The sequence below is a fragment of the Passer montanus genome, unplaced genomic scaffold (genome assembly GCF_014805655.1).
Source record: "Passer montanus isolate IOZ18808 unplaced genomic scaffold, ASM1480565v1 scaffold14, whole genome shotgun sequence".
NCBI lineage: Eukaryota > Metazoa > Chordata > Aves > Passeriformes > Passeridae > Passer > Passer montanus.
In genome coordinates, this window is record NW_024360941.1 from 4,513,064 (window position 1) to 4,529,781 (window position 16,718).

Genomic DNA, 16,718 nt, shown 5'->3' on the forward strand with positions numbered 1-16,718 from the left:
ACAGACTTAGTGCACAAAGCTCTTTTCTGTACTTAGGAATTCTGTAAATCTGTTTTTCAGCTCATTACAGAAACCTGAATATTTTTTTGATAGAACAAACTGATGCCATTCAAAATCTGCACAATTGTTTTACATATTTCTGGGGAAGGGCTGATCTTTTAATTAGTGGTTAATTTACAGAATTTTACTTTTTAATTAACATACATCTTTGCAGTAAGTATCTCTGCAATTTTTTAATGATAAAGTGATATATGTTCTTATACATTTGAAACAATAAATAATGTAACTAAAGACAAATTAGAAAAGCCTACCAGTGAACATATTTCATAAAACCTAAATTAAAACCTATTTTCAGTGAGCTCAAGAGGAATCGTGCTTTTGACACTGAAGTCTAAATGCTAATAAATGCAATTATAATGATATTTCATCCCTCCTGTGGAGAAAAGGAAGTTGACACCTGAATGTCAGTCAGAGACCATGGAAAATGTTGCCAGATATTCCAGTCCATCAAATTTGTGGGCTGTGTTGAGATTGTGGGTTTTTACTCTGTCTTCCAGAAGTAATACATCAAACCAGTTGTAAAAATTATAGTTTTCAGGAAAAAAATCATTACCAACTCATTTTATCTGTATTTTAATATGCAAAGGCAAATTTAAGTAAAAAAAAAACCCACCACTTTTTTATTATTCACTTCTTAAATAAAATATTTTATAAGTCCTTGCCACCATTCGGATAGTTCAAGCTTTGAGGAAGCCATATCTGAGTCAGCTGACACAGAATTCAGAAAGCAGGTGTTTCAAGTAGGCAAAAGTATTAAAATTATTTTTGAAATTCATGCAATTTTATAAATGCAATTTTAAAATTTATTTTTAAATTTTATACGCCTATACAGAATACATGTGTGTACCTACTTACATGATGGAATAGTTTGAGCTAGAAGAGACCTTTTAAAAGTCATCTAGTCCAAAACCTCCGTAGTGAGCAGGGAAATCTTCAACTGGATCAGTTTGCTCAGAGCCCCATCTAAACTGACTTTGAAGGTTCCCAGGGATGGGGCTTGTAGCACCTCTCTGCACAACCTCTGACAGTGTTCTGCAAACCTCATTATAAAAAATGTCTTCCTTATATCTAGTCTGCATCTACCATTTTTTTTTTTGTTTAAAACCATTACTCCTTGCCTATTTCCACTGTCCCTATTAATAAATCTGTCTCCAACTTCCTTTTAAGTCCCCTTTAAGTATTGAAAGGACACAATACTGTCTCCCTGGAACCTAACATATAATCTATACTTTAAAGATTTTCCATTTACTTATCAGTGAGAAAACCAAAAGGCATGAAGAAAAGCTCTATTTAAGTGTGTTTTTTTATTAACAATTTAGTTAGGTTTCTAATAAAAAAATTTTAAAAGTGTTTTATGTAGCCAAGGAACACCTGTTTCCTATAAATATGATGATACTATAAGCACTGCCTTGTACCTTGGTGCACTGGGTTTGTGTGACAAGCTTTTGGTAGCAGGGGGAAGCTATATGGGTGGCTTCAGTAGGAAGATGCCAGACACTTCCCCCATGCCCAACAGAGCCTATGCCAGCTGGTGCCAGCACAGACTCAGTGCTGGCCAATATCCAGTCAACCACTGGTGGGGTAGAACCTCTGGGGTAAGATAGCTGAGATGCACAGAAGTGCTCTTGTGCTTGCAACTAGATGAGAGAGGAGTGGGAATATGTCAGAGGAACAGCTCTGCAGATGCCCAGGTCAGTGGAGAAGGAGGGGCAGGAGATGCTTGAGGTGAGCCAGCAGATATTCCCTTGCAGCCTGTGGTGAAGAACACAGTGAAGCAACTGTGCCCCTGCAGCCCATGGAGGTCTGGGGTGGAGCAGAGATCTACCTGCAGCCCCTGGAGGACCCCACACTGGAGGAGGTGAATGCCTGAAGGAGGCTCTGAATCCATGGGAAGCCTCTACTGCAGCAAGTTCACCTGTGAAATTGTGAAGAGGCACCCACACTGAAACAGGTTTATTGGCAGGACTTGTGACCTCACAGGGGACCCAACCTGGAGCAATCTGTCCCTGAAGGACTGTATCCCATGGAAAGAGACTCACACTGGAGGAGCTTGTGAAGAACTGAAGCCCACGGGAAAGACTCACACTGGAGAAGTTCATGGAGGACTGTCTCCCATGGGAATGGCCAACCAAGAGAAGGGAAAAGACTACTCTCCCTGAGGAAGAAGCAGCAGCAGAAATTACATGTGACAAACTGATCCCCCATTCCTCATCTCCTTCACTGCTGGTGGGGGAGGAGGCAGAGAGTCAGGAATAAAACTAAGTCCAGGAAGGAGGGAGCACTAGGGGACAGGTGTTTAGGATTTGTTACAAAATCCATTATCCTACTTAGATCTTGGTAGGGAAATGAGCTGAATTTATTATCAAAGTCAAGTCTGTTTTGCCTGTGATGGTAATTGGTGAGTGATCTTTCCCTTCCCTTATCTCAACCCATGAACCTTTTCTTGGTCTGTCCAGCTGGGGAGAGGAGTGGTAGAGTGGCTTTGGTGGGAATCTGGCCTTCAGTCAGGATCAACACACCACATCTGGTTTTGCTCAAACTCTGTGTCTGTATTAATTGCTGTAGCATAGCACTGATTTATCTCTTTTACTCAATGAATTATTTTCACTAAGTAGATACTCCAGAATCCCAGAGACCAAGAAAGAGGAGTAGAGAAGAAGTTTGAATTCAAAGCCTGTGGTCATATCTAAGGGTGGTGCTTATTTTTACTGTTTCCATAATTCCTCTAAAAGCAGAGTAACAGTGACAGAGTGACAGAGTAAGTCCTCCACCTTCTGTAGCCAAACCTGACCTTTCTGCCAAAATTCATAGACTCATCCTTATCTTGTGATAAGACACTCTTTAAGCCAATCATCATTTTAGAGTGAAAGGTACCTCCAGTCAGAAACTTCCTAAAGAAATAATTTTCTCAACTACTCAAATAATATTTATAAGGTGTTATCTTCCTTACAATTGTCTATTGTGAAGAACAGTTGCTAAACAGAAACTGCTGCTAAATGTTGATAGTAGGTGAACTTTTTTCCAAATAATGTGTTTACTCTCAAGATAACTGTACTTCTGTTTCTGAAATATGAAGGAAAGTCTTAAATTCTATTGTCTAAATTAAATAGTAAGTTTAAAAAATGAGAAACAAATACCTGTACAACTTTCTGAGACTGTACATCAACAATGAGAACTCTGTCAAGTGTGGGCTGAGTCACGTATATGAACTTGTCTTTTACATTAACAGCAGTTGCCCAAACACACCGCTGAACAGGATCACCATCTGCTTTGGGACAAACTTCATCCTATAATTCAACAGAAACAGGAAAAGTATAAGAATCAAAACAGTCAACAAAGCAATAGAATAACAAATTATAGCCACTTTCTTATTTTTTAACTGTAAAATAAAACCTCAGAAAATGTAGGGAAGGAAAAAGGACAGTTGACACTAGGACATAAACTCATGTTAGCCAAACTGCATCTGTAAGCACCACAATTCACGGGCACTATAAAATAATTCATACAACTAATTTTGGGATGTTTTCTAGAAATGCAAGTAATTACTGTTGACCCGAGAAAGAAACAAATTTGAAAAAAAACATACATGTAGAAATAAAGTGAGCAAGGGGCAGGAGATCTTAAAATCAGAAAACCAAACCAGACACAGTGCCTGGGAGCTGGCAGCTCCCACCTGAGCAGCATCACAGTGCCCTGCAAAGGGAGGCAGTGCAGGCATGGCTTACCCTGCCTTGAGAGCACAGCAGTAAGCCAGGCAAATACACAACTGGGGAGATGATGATGTACACATGAACAGAAAGGGGAGGTGGTGTGGTGCGAATTGTCACATGGCATAGGGGCAAAGCAGCACTCAGAGAGATCAGTGTTTTGGTCACTTCGAGTACTGATATGTTGCTTTAAGATCAACAAGTGTGGCAACCTCTGCCATAAGACATTCTCATGGCCTATCTTACTAGTTAAGTTAAACAAATAAATACCAAATGTCTTCTTACTACCATTCATTCCCTCTCTGCCCTTCCATTCCTGCAAGAGGACAAATTTGAAAAAAAAAAAATCTGCTCACTTCAGTGAACTATATTTCATAATACATATAACTATACACTCTCAGTCAAAATAGCTAACTGGAGTTTACATGCTCACTATTCCTGATTTGTAGAAATCTATGGCCAATCATCATGTATTTAAGTACCTATTTGTGAATACTTTCTCCCAGAAAAAGCTTGGTTTTACCAAAATTAAATGTTCCTTAGTCAAATATAGTACTATATGTGAAAATTCCATTTATGAAATAGCATGACTTCTTTCCTATAATGGACATTATAATTATTTAAAAATATAGATCTGAAAACTCTACTTGGAAAAGTACAGGATGTATCAAGTGTTTTAGTTTTCCTGACCTTTTCTTCTTTTGCCTCTTATTTTAAATTCTTTGCATCACAAGGAACAATTTTACCAAATCATAAGTATTATTTCTTTTTGCCACTTATCTGCTGCTTATTCCTAATTTAGAATGCTCTGCCTGATACATCATAACTGGCCGCTGTGAAAATAATTATGATATGTCAGCAGATAATGACTCAATGTAGAATGAGCAGCAAGATGTGATGAGCTCTTAAACAAGAATTCTGTTTCTAAGCATCAAATGCATTTTAAAAGGCACAGGAAACATTGTGTGGCAGAACACCATCTCTGGCGCCAAGCAAGGCTCTTCAAGAGGATGATGCATTTCAACACTTCCTTTTGTGTATCATCAACATTCTTTTCCTGCTGTGCCTCTACATTTTCGAAAATACACTCAATCTTTATATGTCAAAAGAAGAAATAAATCAATTTCCAGCTTCAAAAAAGGGAGTTTCTTTGCAGAAGATTGAAAGCCACTGCTTGCTTTTACATGGTTCTTAAACCTCAACAAAGGGAAGGTCTTTCAGGAATTGTATGATAAGGAAAGGTTACTAAACTCAGGTACCGTGTGATAGCACATCATCAAGAACTTCAGGAGAACTTAGAAATAAGTATCAGGTAAGATTTAGTTTGTGCTGATAAAAAGCCATGAAGATCAATGGGAGAAGTTAAAAATCTGGGTTTTTAAGGACTGACAGGCATGGGACAAATGGGATTTTCATTCTTAAAAGTAGTTAGATGTTTTTCATTGTTGCATAAAGTCAACATATGCAAGTATGTCTCTAACATGATGTGCAATCATCATATCAGTGATCTATTGGCATTTGCCTTCTGGGTAATTGTCACTTCAAGTGGAAGGTTGTTTCACTGATCTCATTATTTTTTATATTTATTCTAAATATACCCTCAGTTCCATGTTTTATCTAAACAGATAACTACATCTAGATTGTTCTACAACATCCTCTTATTCCTCAGAGTGAGCACCTTCAAACAAGGAATCCACAAACTGTTTGTAACAAATCTACACAGGGACATAATTTTCATTCGTCTCTCTCAGGACTCACATTAATTTACATGAGTTTTTGGGACTGAATTCTACAAGGACATATTCAAAACATTATTCAAAAATAACGCTGACTTCTGCTGAAGGAATCTGTGTTTCTTTCACATGGCATCATATAGATTAGATTTCTGTGATACCTCCCTTTGTGGGATGTATAGCAGAATAGCAAAATACTCTAATTTAAGCACTTTTAGCTATATCCAGAGAGGAGCTACTGCCTTATACATTTTCCTGAATCTGAGTCTAAAATACTCAGAAGTGTATTTTTAAAGATTTTTTCACTGTAAGACCAGTACAAATATAGTCACATATACATAAATATATGTACAACCACACATATACATATCTACATATACAAATGTACTTTAAAGGTTCTAAAATATTTTACAAGTTGTCATGTATTTCTATAATCCAACGCCAATTCTCGTCTTGCCTGAAAAGACTGAAAACATAAAAGCAAAAACCTTTTTTTCAATGTAACAGTGAAAATGCACCAAAATTCTCATATCCAAACCAGAGTGTTTTTCCAAGTACAAACCAGTTTATGTGGTTGTTTCTCTAGTATTCAAATCTACATTTATCTGAAGCTATTTCAACAGAACTGAAATCTTGCTTTTGAAAATATAACATCTCATTAGACAGTTTGGACTTCTTTTACACTACAGGCAGTTATTCTGAAGCTCCATATTAATTTCCCCAGTGGTTGGGTAATTGGTTAAAATTATTTCTCCTTGAAATATAAGCATAAACCCACCATTTTCTTCTTCTAATTAAAATGTAAGTAATTTACTTTTTCCTAAATTATTCTCTCTGAAAAAAAAAAGTTAACATCTGATAAAACATTAATTTACCTCATTGTTGTATTCCTCCCAGACTTTTTAATCAAAAAGTGACTTGCTCTGTAACAAGTCAGCAGATGGAGGAAAATAAATCCTTAGTGAAAGTTTTTCAAGATAGTCTGGGGCAAGAAAATCTCAAGAGGAAACATGTACTTGCAGATTTATATGAGCAAATTCTGTGTTTATTAACTTACACTTACTGCAAGGGTCCTCAGTGCTTTAACAGGATGTGAGTCAAACTATGCAGGCAGAGCAATGAAATGTCCAGCTATGCTACGGCTGCCTCAGAGTAAGATGATACTACCAGGTAGCAGCAGTGCATGTTTCAAGACATGAATTTATGTATTACCTCTTCTACATTAAATCATTGTTTTCTTGACATTCTCTACTAAAAATCAGACTGGATTTTTTTTAAACATTTTTTTTTTACAAACAAAGGTTAGTGTTTAATACACTTTCTGCGCTGTAAGAGTGTAAACCAAGGCAGTTTATGTGGACTACAAAGTATGCTTCAATGTAATTTCCTGTGGAAATTTTGGTATGCCATGTAGTTACATTAATTATTATGAAATGAAGTATTTTGCTCTGACCTCCAGCATATATTCAAATGTGAGATGGCATATTTTACTGAAATTTGGCCATTATGTGCTACTTCTTGTAATAAACAGAAAATCAGTTTTATTTGAAGCCAAAAGGATTTTTTCGTTAGTCTCCAAAAGGCATCTGTTTCAATTGCTTTTTTCCCAGTCTCTGGAAATAATTATTCTAATTGGGATTCATAGTGAAAGGAAAATAAAAACACTTTTGCATAAGAATTAGAATTTAAATCTTTGGATAATATTAATTTGCAGAGGACAAACAGAGGTTGAATGCTAGTGAGGAAAATGTCTCAAGCACTTCACAATGACGAGGTATTTCAACAGGTGAAAGACTCTACTTGAACCATGGTTAAGAATCTATTTAACAACAGGTTAAAGAAACAGCTGTCAAAGCTGGTCTAACTAAGCAACAAGCTATATCAGAAAACAGAAATCAGTTTATTTCTGTCCCTATGCATCTAGAATTTTCCCTATCAGACTAATAAATTTCTACATGCACTTGACATTAAGGAGATTCAAGTAATTTAGGAGATTCTAGGAAGGAGAAGAAGGAGTTCTTTACGATTTCTGTGACCTGTGATGATCCCGTAAAGCACTAAATATTTTGCTTCACCTTAAACACAGTGACTCTAAATGATTTCCATGCTAGATATACACCAAAGTGTTTTGCTGTATTGACACTCAGTTGCATAAGAGGTAATTAAATATTTAGATAAGGGTTCTCAAGTATATAGCAAGTGAGAAAATATATTTACCTTTAGCAAAATTAGCATACCAAAATATGTACATGTATAAGTACTGCAGTGCTGTACACAATACAGTGCAATACTGTGTAGAAACACCTGAGCTCATTCTTTCACAGAAACTCAGTTCAGGTTTGTTGACAGACAAACAGGAAACCTGTGGAGGAACGCTGGCATGTCATGTGCAATATCCAGACATTTTCTATTATCTAAACTGCACTGCTGAATTTAGAAATGTTCCTATGCTTTAGCAACTGTTTGGCAATAAACAGCTCTCCTGTGGTTTTACTTTTCACTTGAACAGCCAATTCAGAGACAGGTAAAGAAGTGAGAAATAGGAGAGGTTTAAGCAAGCATGTGTTTCCTTTATTAATAAAATGTTAATAGTTAAGTCATGGAGATGCCCTAATGGGAAGGGCTGTGTAAAGTTACATCAAAATATGCTTGGTATACTTACCAAAATCTCTGATTAGGAAAAGTATATGACAGAGCCAAAGCTAATTACTAACCATTGATTTATGACAAGAGCTGTTACCACTAGGCAATCACATGCTGAACGTGATAAAAATCTGATCCTGGGACAGAACTGGGTTATATTAATATTATTACTACTATTATTATTATTATTATTATTATTATTCAGAGGAAACAGACTTTCCAAAGAGGCCTGAGGAACATATGATATTCTTCAAAGGAGTATGATATATTTTTTTTAAAAAAAGTTTCTTAAAAAAACTTCAGAATAAAAGTTATCAAGTAGTCTGCTTTCCTGGACTCCTGGGCTTTTTTTTTTTTTGCTTTTTTTTTTCTCCTTCAAGAAGATATATTTATTATGATACTCCAGGTTCGAAAGGTTGCAGAAGGAAACAAATTTTATCAATTCATCCTATTATTGACGCATTTCAATAAAAATACTCTTAACATCTAGGCTGCACTTTAGATCAATGAAATTTTAACAGACTTCTTACATAATCAGCTTTTTAATCAAACAGCCATTAAAAAAGCTTTTTAGTTTATTTTTTGACTGTGTCAACCTAATTTCACTTAAGCAGCACAAATCAAGGTATGATTAGCTGTTCAAAGCATAATTATTCACACTAAAATAAATCTTGTTGCTGAGTACAGCAGCCTTTGACATCAATAATCATAACAGAAGAGGAAAATTCCATTGAGGCAGCTCTAGCTCTGCTGTCATTGAGGCATTAGAGAAAAAAAAAACCTGAAGTGTAAAGCTCAATGCTTAGTATATATTTCAAGGTCACTCATTCAAATCCAAATGAGAAAAAGTTACTATTTTTGAAAGCTGATATATCATATAGAGTAAGTCTTAATGTAGTGACTAGTACCAAGTGTTCCAGTGGGAGCATGCATCATGTCAGCTAGCAATTTGATTAGCAGTAAAGGAAAAACATCACAAGAATAAATGGAAGTGGAGAATACACTACTGTTTTTATGCATCCTACTCAGGGAAACTATATCATAAATTCTAGGAATTTGGAAAAATCAGCTATAAATATGTTAACAGTAAAGTTATTGAAACTACTTATATGAATTTTAAGTTGGACCCAGAGCATTAATCATCTCTACTAACTTCAGTGGAAGCTGAGAGCATGTTTACCAGGACAGGGATTTGCCTCACGAGTTTAATACAGACAAACATCCAGTGAAGAAAAAGAAACCATTAACACTTCCCCGCTCCCCAGAAGATCCTATATTTAATATAGAGAGAATCAATCCCTGATTCACTAAGATGAACTTAAACTCGTGGGTGGGAGGTGGGAAGCTGGTGGAGACTAAAAAAAACCAACAACAAATCCAGAAATAGAGAGCTGTTAAAGAACTGGGAAAGGAGAAAGACAGCCAAAGAAGGAAAAGGTTTGTAAAAGTATTCAGGGAATATTCAACAGAAAAGAGGGACTGAAAGCTTGAATTTAATAGAGGATAATGCAAGAAATTTTGAGATCACCATTATAAGCTCTTTGTTCATTCAGAAGACATGGCATAATTTATCAAGCAAAAAACACTGAACTAGTAATAACAAATTCTTATGTAAAGAAAATTATAATTGAGAAAACACTACAAATAGATTTTTAAAAACAACTTGCCTGAAAACCGAGGAGTTTTTCACTAGGCTTAATATGCCTCTGAAATTCACATTCCACTGGTTGTATTACTTTGATGCCATCTTCATAAAAAACATAAAACATGTTCCCAATTCCCAGACCTTAGGGGAAAAACACATTGAAATGTATAAATTAAATAATGACAAAAAAGAAAATCCTTGTCTTGAACTAAAAACCTAATCACAGTTCAGTATGAGATCAGTTTGTTAATGAGTATAATGGTAATAGAGCTAAACCTATGGGATCTTTTGTTGTAAAACTGAAACAAAATTGTTACATTGTTTAGAATGTTACATAGTTTTCTCCATTGGCAAGACTGTGTTTATGAATACAGATCTAGAAATACAGAGTTTGACAGCTGCAGCAATAAAAGCGTTCTTGTGAAATCATCTATATTCAAGTCAAATTAATATAAATTCTCTATGTATGTATGGGTTTTTTTTACTTTTGCTTAGGGATGGAGGACTTAACATAATTTCTGTACAACATTAAAAGAGAAGACTTGAGTCTTTGTTATAAACTTGATATTTCAGTCAGAAAAGGAAATATTCTCTATTTTATTTCATTAGAAAGAAAGAGTTGGGCAGATATTGATTCCAATGCTGAAGGGCCATAGTTGTTTACAGAACCATTCAATCCTTCTTCCACAATGTTGCTGAAACACATGATGCTAAGTTTTGTGGAGGAGGTGGGAACTAGATCTGTAGCATGAAGCCTCATAATATCTGTGATCATGGTCATGACCACAGAAAAGGACAGTTTCATTAGTTTTCTGTATGCCAACTAAGACAACAGTTGTTGATCTGCTATGTGGATGCTATAATGGATGATCAGCTCATATTCATACAATTCTTTGAAGAAAATCATAGTATTCATAAAATCATAACTATAACCATTCCAACAACTAAACTGTTGGCTGCAATGGTAAAAATCTGCATCTATCCTGGGCACAGGACCTAAGCTTTCACTTGACATAACAATATTTGGTATAGGAACACAGAGGAGTCAAACCCTTGAAAAAGAAATTTGAATCTGAAATTCTGCTTATCCTAAATTCTGAGGGAAAACCAATGTTAATAGAGAGAGAACAGGTCTTAATAAAAAATAAAATAATGAGAAAATGAAGAGGGGGTCAGAGGAATAAATGTTTGTGTATGTATGTATATATGTATTTATGTACACATGTACATAAAAGTTTCCAGTCCCCATTAGGAATCACATAGCTAGCAGTTCTCTAAAGGTTGTAATACATAGAATACATGTCAGGCTATGCCCAGAACAAACACATTCAATTATCTTTGAGAAGTCTTGTGGAATCATTTCCCATTTCTGGCCAAATTTTCCCAACAAGACAAGCAGTCTCCAAGCAGGGTTTTCCTCACTTTATATTGAATCTATCTGTTAATAGGCTATCAAAAACTGGGAGAGAAATCTGCCTATGCTGCATTGGGTGTAACATAGAAGCAGGGTTGGGCTCATGGAAACTCCCCAGTCATATCTATTCACAGCACAGGGTGTACTCAGGGCAATATGCCCAGTCTGGCCAGTGGGCACTTTTGTGCCCTGTATGCAGATAAACCACACAGCCTATATGAGACAGCATGTCCAGGTCTCTCTTTAGAGAATGCCTGACACTGCGTCATGTAAGAACAGCTGAAATTTGCAGATAAGCCTGACTGATGTCAGGCCGCCTGTACCAATGAACACAGTGTAGAGATCTATAGCTGAGCAACTGGCATATTGTGCCTTGGAGATGAATATGTGAACATGGCTGGGCACAAAACAGGGCTTTCCCATCTCCATCCTCTCACTGGCTGAATTGTATTATAGTTATTAGCAGGATAAGCAATACCAGAATGTGAGGAAGTAGCTCAGATTACAGCCCCAGGTGACCCAGACATTTGAAAATCAGGCTCCTAAAACCTGCACCTCAGGTGCCAATACTCCAAAGTCAGATTTCCAATGTACATATATTATTTATGACTAATGAACAGCCCAAAGGTTTAAAGCTTTATTTCCAAATCTGGATAATAATGTTCACCAAACTGTTCTACAAAAACAGTTAGGGACATACAGTATGAAATGTCCTTCTTCCATTTCAATACCAAGTTAAGGATGTCAGTTCATATAACAAACCTTAACCTCTGGATACAATTAGTTAATTCCCCGTTACAACTTATTATGACCCAAAACTCTTCATTTGAGTGAGTGGCTACAGATACTTGTACAAATATCTAATCAGAATAAATATCTAATCACCTCAGCAAGCCATTTTTTCAGAACTACAGGAGCTATTACTCTCATGGAACCCTCCAAGGGAGGGAATTTTGCAACCCTCCTCTCATTAAATACAATCCTGCACATTTTTCAATGCAGTGCCAGAAGCAACAGATAAATAGACTTGCTTTATTTAGACCAAATTGATACTTATAACTGGCTAACATATTTTTTTTTAAATGGTAGTGGTTTGGATTCTTTTGCATATATATAGATTTATATTTATTTATATATTACATTTTTACTGTAATACACATGTACCTTCAAAATCCTTTCAGATTTTCTGATGCATGTGGTTGTGATAAAGACTTTGTGAACTTGACACAGAAATATCTCTAGCACTAAGGCCTATGGTATGGTTTCATGATCTTGACTGTCCTACTAATCACCCATCCCACTCTTCCTATCTGTTAATACTTTCATAACAGATAATGGCAGTGTATGGATGGCCCAGAGGAGCTGGTGGTGATGTTTATTGGCATCTTCAGGATATTACTCTCTTGTAAAATATTTCCAATGTTGTAATTAGTAACAGTATTTACTGGAAACGCAATGATTGACCTGCATTTCTATGCAGAGAGATTGAGGATATCTGCTCTCTAGGAAACACAAAATCTGCTACTATACCTTGCTTTTTGATTAGTTTCACATTAGTCACAGAAAAATTTGAATTTCTTAACCATAAGCACTCTGGTAAACTATTATTTTTAATTGGTATTTTTTGTCACAGAAGTTAAATTTTCCTAGGTGCATTCTAATGACTGAAAGCAATAAATTGACTTGAAAAGACAATAAATTTAAAAAATCAAGGGGACACTAATTATGTTTTCAGTTTTGAGATAAACTGTAATTTATACTTTCCCAACAAGAGATGAGAACAGTATATTTTTGAGAATTTGGTACAAACTTGTTGCATATAAGTTTAATCATTAACAGTGTGATTGTATCAAATTCTAAACACATCACTTGTACTCTGCAAGGCCAATAGAGCAAGAGGATCACAGCTGAACTCCACTACAATCACAGAAATTATTGTTGGTACCAGCTGAGCAACTGGTAAAACAGGAATAAAAAAATAAAACTAGTTCATATTTATAAATACACTGGGAATGCCAAAGGTTACTACATACAGGCAAATGAAATATCAGATTTTCAAATCAAATTTTTAAAAAGTCTACAGAAATACCATTTCCAGCAAGAATTCACAGCAAAGCCTGATTCACTTGTTACCTTGTTTTATCAATCTTCCAATGGAAATAATTAAAATAATTTTTACTACTGACATCTTAATTCCTAAATTGTAATTTTAGATGAAGAACAGGCTACTTAGAGCAACAGAATGGGAACTCATGAGAACTTTTAGATTATGGCATTTTTCTGAAATATGAGGATAATTTTTGAGACCATGTCATATATATGAAAATCAATAACTATCTTTTGCTTGTAAAAAATATTTCCATGATTTTTATGTTAATAACACCTGATTGTGCCTTTATTTATGTTTATCCTTCGGTTCATCACAAACATCCATTCCAATTCTCCAACATTTATTTATAAACCTTTCCTGAGTAGAAGAATAAAATGCTTAGTTTAATTAAGCAACAACAGGTATATCAATTTTAAACTGTTTAAGATTATAATTTTGTCAAATAAGAGAGATTCATACAAGAAAATCAATCTCAACAGCATACAGGCTGACTGGTTAGATGTTTTATCATGATAACAACAAAATTTTAAATCTGAGCTTCTTGTTGTGTATATTTAAAAAATTGTCTGAAAATTTTGAACGTATTTCCTTCTCTCTCCCAAAAAAGAAAAGCAGTTTACAAAAGTATGAGCATTTATAGGATTCATTTCCACTTTAATTTTTTTTAAAGTCAAATTCCTCAGTGTTGCAAGAGGGTGGGTAATTACTGTAATTGTAGAGTACAAACAAACATAGGTACACACACATCACACCACAGAAAATATGAACAAAAGTCATCTCCATTAGTACCTTGCTCTCGCCACAATATGTTTGCAACTGCAGCATGTAAGAGAAAGAAAAAAACAGAAAATACAAATGAACAAGGGAAAGCAAGAAATGATACATTAATTCTGAAATAATTATAATGCTTTAACCTCTGTTTCACTAAAATACTCCTACAGGCAAACCACTGGAAACAGTAAATTAACAATAGTTCTCTGTGTCATGTGACCAAATTGTGATTAGCCATAGCAGTTTTTGGGCACAGGACAAACCCCATCACTCCCACTAAACCCTTCCAAGCTAACTTCATCACTCCATTAACCATTATCAACAGTGTGTTTTATAGTCCATTACAAAAAGCATGTGCAGTTTTCATGCACATAAATTATACATATTAATGACAGGTGATGCAATTTTCATTATTTCCCTTAAACCCTGGACTTTGAAGAGAATAATTTCAGAACACAATTATGAGAGAGATATGCAAAATTAAAATATACACAAGATATTTTTCTGTATGACTGTAGCTCAACCATGCTTCCAAAATTGTCATGCTGTATAATGTTCTCCATTCTCTTTGGAAGACCATGAATGGGATTGTAAGATGGCATGGTAACCAACTAAATTTTTTCATTGATTTTTTTCTCTGAAAACATAAATTTTATTTAGCCATCTTGTTTACAATTGGATTTTAGACCTTTGAGACCAATGAAATTATATTATCCTAATATTGCTCTTTCTGTCTGTGGAGGAAAAAAAAGAAAACAAATATAGTCTTGCAAATTTTTAGTATTTAGAACTCAGCATGCAACAGAATCAATTTTTTAAAACACCATCACTGGAAACCAACGTATATTGCAAAGTAATGAACTTAAGAAATTTTAAAAATCCCAAACAAAGGAAAGGAATACAACACAGAAAACACATATGTCACACACGAACAGAATGAAATTGGGAGGGTCATTTAAACAGAGCGCTACAAAAGCTAAAAACATTAGTATACTTTTAAAAAAGTTTGGAAAAAGCAATAAAAGACATATTATTAAAAATTATGTTGGCACCCAGAAGTTTCTCATCTGCTGACAGCTGAAGGTTGAGAATGAAAACAGGAACTATTGCTCCAGAAAAGACCTGAATACTAAGATTTTCCCACATAATTTGTACTTCAACAGACAGGAGAGGCAAAAGAACAGCCCTGGGAGATGATGCAGGACTTTGGGTCTGGTAGTGCAGCCAGTTCTGGATTCACCCTCCTGTCAGTGCATCTAGCTTGAACTTCATGGTTTTGTCTTTGAGGGTATCCAAAAGTTTTCTAAGGACATGCTAAACAACATCCCCTACATCCACCCTGCCAGTCACCTCACTGCAGAAGGCTGTCAGGCTGACCGGGATTTTTTTCCTCTGTCAATCCATGATGATTGTTCCTAAACAGCTTCTAGTTCTGGGAATGGTTTCTAGGGTGAAATGCTCCATCTCTATTCCAGAAATCAACGTGAGGCTGATGAACCTATCATGTCTTGGGTTCTCCCTCTTGCCCTTGAAAAGCAGAGCTGGCTTTCAGTCTGCAGGAACCTCCTTGATCACCATGATCCTTCACAGATTGTCAAGAGTCACCTCACAATGCCATGGGACAGTTTCTCCAGTTGGGTTCATCCCATCTAGGCCCTTTCATCTGTGAAAGTTCACTTCATTTAAATGGTCTCAATCAGATTCTATACATCATGGAAAAAGAAAGCTTCCTAGCCAGAGGATGACTTCCTTCCCAAACTTTCCCACTGGTGTCACATTCCTAGGAACAGTTTTGCCAGGAAAGACAGATGTGAAGAAACCTTCAGTACAATTTGTCCCCTTCCAAACCTTTGCCACCAGGTCCCCATCCCCCTCAGCAGGCCCACATTCACCCTTAACCCTCTTTTTCATGCTGATGTCTCCGTAGAAGCCCATCTTCTGTCATTCACCAGACTCAGCTCCAAATGGGTTCTGGAACTTTAAAATTTATCCCTACATACCTAGACAGTATCTCCAGATGGAGATCAAAATTCTGGATTTGCCTGTGTTATCTTACACAGTCTTTCTTATGAAATAAAGCAAATTAATTTCCCCAGGGCAATCTGGAGGATTTCCTTTAAAATTACTTTTCTCTTCACATTGTGAGGAAATAACCATGTAATACATGACACTTGAAGTCCCATAAATTCAGCCATATTGTTCAACAGTTTATCAGTGTTTTTCTAGGGGTAACATAAGAAAGAAAATAAAAAGTAATTACAATTACACAAGTGCGTGGAACTGTAGAGGATCAAAAAATTATTTAAAATGCTAACTACAGAACACATTAATTTGTGTTAATGCAAAATAATATGTATGATTCTGAGCTTTGCTCAAGAAAAAGGGCAGGATAATAAAAGTGCTTTAAAAGCCTCACACATTAATTTTAAAATTAGCAAATCAGCTAGAAGAAAATTGAGATATAATTTAAGAATGCAATATAATATTATAAACAACTGCCACAATCTCACCTAACAGATCAAGATACTTATTTTTTTAATCAGACCTATAACTTCTTTTCAGGAAAGATGTCAAGTCTTGAGATAAAGAGTTCAATGCTGGAACAAGTACTGCATGTATAGATATAAAGTATGCT

At 35.6% G+C, this 16,718-nt stretch overlaps 1 protein-coding gene across 5 annotated transcripts in view; it reads right to left on the reverse strand.

The window, feature by feature from the left end:
* The window catches only part of FSTL5 (follistatin like 5), a 376,421-nt gene that overhangs the window by 31,841 nt on the left and 327,862 nt on the right, over positions 1 to 16,718 (reverse strand). For 4 of the 5 annotated variants that reach the window (XM_039700303.1, XM_039700304.1, XM_039700302.1 and 1 more), the window contains 3 exons: positions 14,102 to 14,128; positions 9,811 to 9,929; positions 3,198 to 3,347 (listed from right to left, as the gene is read on the reverse strand). In XM_039700303.1, the coding sequence (XP_039556237.1) occupies positions 3,198 to 3,347; positions 9,811 to 9,929; positions 14,102 to 14,128 (296 nt within the window). The remainder of the gene's footprint in view (positions 1 to 3,197; positions 3,348 to 9,810; positions 9,930 to 14,101; positions 14,129 to 16,718) is intronic. The other variant, XM_039700305.1, reaches the window with a different exon arrangement.